Source organism: Jatropha curcas, chromosome 3 (genome assembly GCF_041381405.1).
Source record: "Jatropha curcas cultivar XTBG-Jc1 chromosome 3, XTBG_Jcur_1.0, whole genome shotgun sequence".
Taxonomy (NCBI): domain Eukaryota; kingdom Viridiplantae; phylum Streptophyta; class Magnoliopsida; order Malpighiales; family Euphorbiaceae; genus Jatropha; species Jatropha curcas.
The window spans coordinates 6,838,181-6,845,264 of record NC_143153.1 but is presented as its reverse complement, the minus strand read 5'-3'; the positions used below and the strand labels follow the sequence as shown (position 1 = coordinate 6,845,264).

Genomic DNA, 7,084 nt, shown 5'->3' with positions numbered 1-7,084 from the left:
ATGTATGAATTTCAATTCATCTCTATATGGAATTGATTGATTCCTGGATCGATGATACACAGCATTCTATTTCAAGATAATCAATTACTTTATAATAGCATAGGACCTATCCTAATAAGTATCCGTAAGTTTCAGAAAATGACTCATGTCCAGTAACTTGTTTCGTTATTTTAAGACTTTATCATTAAGCGGTAAGCACCATTGTTCTTCACTGGTTTTTTTTTTTTTTTTTTTTTAATAGTATTTTAATATTATTTATCAAAATACACAATACAGACCAAGTTTTCTTTCTCTTTCCCTCCTATCAACTGCAATACAAGATTCACGAGTACCCAAAGCCTTTCCAGCTGCAATGCCTCTCCTTACAATCATTGGCTAGAGCAGCAATTTTGAATCGAGTGTCATGTTAAACCTTGATACACCTTACAATCAGAAGAATCAGGAGCGATCTACAACATTAGTTGTAGCATGTGTAGAACAAGCCAATTTATATACTCCCCTTTTACCGGACAAGGAAAAAAAAAAGAATTATTCTTTTTCCTATTTATTGCAAAGCAGGATGTGGCTAGGATTCCGTTTGCCTAACAAATATGAAAACCAAAATCCATTTAGTCCAAGTAGTTGTTTACCTTTTCGAGCATGAAAATGTCAGAGGGATATGCTTTAAGGAAGAAACATCAAATAGCTCCATGAACCTTTGATCGGCAACTCTAGCCTTGGCAGCTGCAAATCGCTGGTACTCATCAAAGATGGATGAAAGACACCACCTTTGCAATTTTCTCAAGCAGCCCACAACACAACCAGTTCGATGCTGGAGAAAAGAAAGCAAGTAATGACGTATAATTTAGAAGGTGTTGAATTTAGGATTGGGAATGCGAACTCTACTAATCTAAAACATACCTTCCCTCGTTTGCAGTGTATCAAAACAGGGTGATTCCTCACATCTACAAGAAAGAGAATTATGGAGGAGTAGATGTGATTACTTGTAAAAATAATTTATTTGAGCTAGAAAATAAAGTAACACAATCTGATGCACTTATATTACCAATGACAACTTTTAGTGCTTCACGAATTGTGTCCTCAGGGATGTTTACAAAAGGCTCCTGAATACACAAATAATTAAAATCAAGCATAAGCCAACAATTTCAGACCTCTTCACTGATAATACTCTTCTCCTGATATGGTTAAGAAATGGACAACTTAAGTATCAAAAAAATTATTTCCCATAATTAAATATTTGATATATTCATGCAGATAATGCAAAATTATATCATCAAAGCTCGAATTTGACCTTCCAATAACTTCTTTTGCACTATGAGGCAATTACTCTCACCATTGAGCCTTTTTTTTTTTTTTTTTTTTTTTTGAAACATACCCGCTATTGAGTTGTTAAACTTCTAACTATTGTCCACATTATTTGGCCAACTGTGGGATCAACAAACATTATCATTTTCTTTTGTTCCATTTTGGCCAGCTCAATAGCATATTCATTATGACACTCATAAATCTCGTTAGCTTAGCTTTGTGCTTACTTCATCTACACTGTCTCCAATGGTCAGTACCATATTCATGTTGCTGCCAATAATTCTTGGCCAAGTCTTATGCCTAGAACACAATATCCAGCTGTCTTATGCTAAAACTCTTATCACTCTCCAAGCCTCTATTATCACAATTATATTTCATCAATTTAGTCAAAATTGTGCCATGTACCTTAGTTTTTCCTATTACTAACTTTATAGTACAAAGTTGCCTCGAGCAAATACCAAATCCGAAAACAAATATTTTAGCTCATCTGCCCACTGGATCATTAACTTGTCATTCATCACTAGTGAAGCAGACATTCTTCCAGTTCCCCTACTACTATTAAGGATACAGAGTATAGCATCTTTGCCATCAAAGAAACCAAAAAGTAGAAAGCCACTAATGGCATTTCAATTTCATGTTTGCTAGAGCTATAAGTTCCACGTATGTATACTATCTCGCTGACAGTTCAACTGGCAGTGGAGATTGCAACTCAAAGATTAAGCAGCAATTATTTCATGCAAAATATTGGACAAAATCTTTCTGCAATGATGGATGTCCTTGACACACATGATATACAACCCAGCAAAATTCATGTTAACACTTGAATTTTAACCTAACCATGAACACAAACTGAAAGTAAGAAAAACAAATTAAAAATGGATGCAACATTACCAAGCATGACAGATAATCATATTGGAAGAGTCATATTAAAAGAAAAATCATCACTAAAATCATTTTTGATGTCAAAGCAGATGATAACATTGCATGAACAAACAAGTTTCATAAATAGCCAATCTAAGCTAAAATATCATGCATGGTTAGCAAATGGAATGAAAGGCTCGAAATGAGGCAACTAAACTAAATTATATAAGATAATCCTGATTCAGATTGAAATATGATTTGTTGTGCTTGCTAATAACCTACAAGAACTATTATCCTAAATATGCATATTCTATTCCTAATTTAAGATGCTTGAGATTCTTATTACATACAGCATTACTGGTTAATTGAAACAAGATGCGGGAAACATTATAACATTTGCTTTCTTGAACATAGTCCGTTTTAAACATATAGGTCCCTGCATGACATGGTAGATGAGGAAATGAAGCCTATACTTCCCATTTCAAACTCAAGGACTCCACAAATAAACAATATATTTCAAATTAGCCGCATGAAGTCATGCTAAATCAACTCAAAGGTATAACTGGAATACACAGTTATGTTGATATAAGAGTGGTTACATTTAACAACTTGACTACACTAGAATTGTGGAAAAATAAAAACTATTAGTTCAATTCAATATATATAGCTCTTCTCACTATAGAAACTAATCCAAGCAAACATTCAAAAAAAAAAAAAAAAAAAAAAAAAAAAAAAAATTGTAGATCATTTAATTGTTGAACCTAGAAAGTAGAAGACTGTGCCTCAGGTATATAATATGACCTTACAGAAGTTAGATGGCATAATTGCTGTTAACTAATAGAAATCTCAGACTCTTTACCAGATACTGGATAAAAAAACAGAAACTAATGGATGACTATTTCTTGATGCATAGATTTCAGGCAGATACAAATTATATTATATACCAAACACTTGATAGATCTAGTCAAGAATTAAACAAGTTCAATAGATGACTGAAAGGAACTGGTAAATTTGCACAAAACAGGCTATTACCATAGTTATTAAAGGCTCAAGGGCTTGCGCCTCGACTATCCTAAGGTGGCAACTTCACTCAGGCTATCGCCTTTGGGTAGAGGCGTGCGCCTTTTTGTGCCTTTTTTGCGCCTAAGGCTCGAGAAAGGCGCGCCTTTCTATTTTTTGTTTTCCAAAACAAGTCACCTAGGGTTTTTTTTTCAATATAAAGCTATCTAGCCAACATCAGCTTACACAAAATAAATAAATAAATATAAAAGAAATAAAATGCAACACAAAAACTGGTGATGTGCTTTGTACTCCAAGCTCCACTCCTTCATCTAGCACTCACCTCTTGCAATCTAGTCTTTAGCCCCATTCCATCCAGATATAACTCTTTCAACTTTTCTTCCTATATTTCCTTCCTATTTCTTTTCTTTTTTTCATTTTTTTGATTATACTCTTTTTTGTCTTAACTTTAATATCTCAAAATATAACTTGTCATGTTGCCATTTTTTTCTGATTTATGTGTGTTTCTTTCCATGTTTGTCAGATTTATGTATTTTATTCTTTTATTCTTTTTCTGCGCCTCACTTCACTCAGGGGCGCGCCTTCGCCTGGAGGCTAGTGCCTAGGCTCCAGCAGCCCCTTGCGCCTTTAATTACTATGGGTATTACACTCCAGAACAATTGTGATGTTTTTGGATTTTGCATTAAGACAACATGTGCACTTCTTGATTCTGAATTTCAGCGCTGATCTTTCTCATTTTCATCTCAATCTTAGGTATCAAGATTCTTAGTTAATCAAATAGTACCTAGCCAATTGATATATAAAGGGAAGGTTTTCAACAAGTAAGTTTTAAGTTTCAACTCTCAATAATAATAATAATAATAATAATGATAATACTAATAATCCCCTAAAACTAGATGAGAAGGGGGGCCATTGTTAGGACATTTGAATTGCAAGAAGCCAAGAGTAAGTACTTGTCAATGTGTTTCAAAATTAATTTTTGCAAGTGAAATGCTATCCCATGCAAGAAAGGGAAATAAAAGGTAAAAGAAAGAAAAAAAATTAAAACAACAATTTTTGGCAAGTTGATTACAACTCAACTAGAGTCAAAAAAACACAGAACTAGTGTTAGAAAACAAAAGGACATGCAAGATTTATAAATGGATAGTAAACTACAAGTGCTAGTAGAAGGAACACTAAAGTACAAAAATTATATTTTACAAAGCAAAATAAGAACTGTCAATGATCTCATCCAATATAATTTCTCAACAGGTATCCACCGCATTTAGATATTTCCATTGCACGTTAAATTAAAAAATGAAAGCCATGACAAAATCAAGTGAACAACCTCATGTGATAATCATTGAGAAAAAACAAAAACGAATTCACATGTCAGCCGTTCCAAAAGGATTCTATCTGCGATGTTTTCTATTTCTTCTTCCTTTTTCTTTTGTTCACTAGTTCCAAATGTTGAATATGGTATACGATTACCGCATATAAATGTATCAAATAAGAGAAAGGAAAAGGAAAAAAATGGAAAACCATAGATAGACAAAGACTAAGATGAAGCCCACAAAAGATTAATACAAGCATTAGCAGAAAACCCGACAAAAACAAAAGATATGTATAATTTATAAAACTACTAAAGACCAAGAAGCAAAAGCCAACTCTTCTTGAACGAAGAGCATGGATGACAATTGAACATTTATGACAATTATTATAATCAAACTATTGAGGATTAAAAAAACAACACTAAAAATAATGCGCATGACATCATCTAACCCTTTATCCATCAATTTACATGCCCCCACAGAAAATCAAATGGCCATTCTTGAATAAAGCTAAAAGCTAACCAGAGCTAAAGTTCCATAATTAACAATATTTTCTTTCAATATTTTATTACTAAACAACTGAAATGGGCTCACTACAGATTCAAACAAAGCAGCAAGCTACCTCAAAACAACAATCTAGTGAGAAGAGAGGTTATTTCTAATAACTCACCTTATAACCTTCGATCCCGAACTGAAAAAGCCTAATCCCATTGACCTTAAGAAATTCAGTGTTTGGCTCTGGATAAGGCTCAGGACATAGGCATCTACATCATCATCATAACCAAAAAACCTAGAATTCATCAATCTATATATATGCATATATAAAAATCTAAAGAGAGTTTAAGGCAGAAAACAAAAATGCCTTACATGATGGAGCGGAGACCAACCGTTTGAAGAAAGGAAAAGTTAGCAGAGTCAGGAAAGCCTGACCTGAATATGCCATTATCAACCATGGAAAAGTTTAATGGTGGAATAAAGGCGAATTCATCTCCGGTGACGACCGGAGATGATAAGACTGCTGGTGGTGAAAGCGAGAGACCGCGACAGTCAACAGCCGCGACTTCTAAGGTCTTGCACATCTCACCTTCAGAATTGGCGGCGGCGGCGGCGGCGGTTATGTGGTCTACTTTCATGAGAAAAATTTTAAAGGGACAGTGGCTGTGAATCACGAGGGATGTTCTGTTAGGTAGTGATGCTTTCTAAACTTTTTGACAGTTAAAAAGGAAAGGAAAAGGAGTTGGGCTCTTTATTGACAAAAACAAGATAACCGGTGGCGCTGGTGGTTATTGTGGTGGTGATGGCCGTATGTATTTATAGGGACATTTGGAAGGTGGAGACCGCAAAGCAATAAGGAAAGAGAGAGACTGGGTATTTGAATTTTTTAAAAAATAAATAAATAAATTAGAAAATTTTAAGTTATTTATTTGTTTATTTAAAAAAACAAATAGAATGAAAAGGTGAGTTTGAGTGGAAAACTTGAAGTAATAGTAACATTTAAAACGAAAAGTCCATTAAAAATATATTTAAAAAAGATTAAATTACAATTTGAAATTAAAAAGAAGGACACAAGAAAAGGCCACTACTTACTACTACAACCGTAGCTTTATGCTGGAGTGGGAAACCAATCACACGCGTATTTTATGCGTGTCGTGACCAAACTGTGACTGTCCCCTTCTTTTAAAAACACACACTATCACGTAAAAATTTATGTAGACCGGGTGACCTCACTTACCATCCAAATAATAAAATAAATTATTTTTATCTAAAGAGAATAATTTTGACCATATATTAAAAAATTCAAATATTTTTAAAAATTTTAATTTTATTAATTTGGTCATAGGCCCAATTTAGGTAAATTTTTTCTATTAAATTTTATTTTATAATAATTTTTTCCATTAGTATAAAATTTCTTTGTCGTGTATTTGGTAGATTTTAATACTTGATATAATCAAATTGTTAGTCGGTCCGTAAGTGCAAACAATATTTCTAGTAGGTATGGCCACCGGTTCGGTTCTAATCGAAACCGAACCGAAATCGAATCGTACTGTAGACAAATGAGAATCGGCGGTTCGTAATTTTGAACCGAAACTGGCGGTTCAAGCGCCGGTTAAGGTTCATATAAATCTTAAAATATGAACCTGAACCGGCCCGGAACAGGCGGTTTCGGTCCGGTTCGAACCGGATGCACAAAAAAATTGTAGCTTAAAATTTTTATAAAAAAATTGTAGTTGATTTGATTTATGGTGAAGAGAAGTACAATAGTACATAAGTTATAGAAAGTGGTGAAAAAAAATACACATTTTTTTACTTAATTTATACAAAAATGGCACATGAATAGTTGATTTATATAAAAAAAATACTTTCAAGTATATAAAAAAAGAGCGTAACGAATAGTTTTTGATATGATATGTTTTTTTATTTATTTTTTGGTAAATAAATTTTATTCATTTTTTAATCATTTATTTATTTATTTACTGTAATTTACTAAATTATCCAAAAATATAGTTGTTATTTTTCTGTTATAACTTATAAGGGACAATTTGGAAAACTAATAGATGAGAAACATGTATAAATATGATGAGTTGATG

General features: G+C 33.1%; 1 protein-coding gene across 3 annotated transcripts; it reads right to left on the bottom strand.

Annotated features, from left to right (window-relative positions):
• Positions 1–215: 215 nt before the first annotated feature.
• On the bottom strand, positions 216–5,856 carry LOC105640864 (inositol diphosphatase DSP1). 3 transcript variants are annotated; one of them, XM_012225259.4, is made up of 6 exons: positions 5,364–5,856; positions 5,167–5,260; positions 1,046–1,103; positions 901–944; positions 630–811; positions 216–499 (listed from the first exon to the last, which is right to left on the bottom strand). In XM_012225259.4, exons 1-6 carry the CDS (start codon positions 5,627–5,629, stop codon positions 439–441), a joined length of 705 nt encoding a protein of 234 aa, XP_012080649.1. In that variant the 5' UTR covers positions 5,630–5,856; the 3' UTR covers positions 216–438. The 3 variants fall into 3 exon arrangements, with proteins under 3 accessions (XP_012080649.1, XP_020537669.1, XP_012080651.1); XM_020682010.3 differs by having other exon boundaries at positions 216–581; positions 696–811; XM_012225261.4 differs by having other exon boundaries at positions 216–811; positions 5,364–5,854.
• Positions 5,857–7,084: the final 1,228 nt, after the last annotated feature.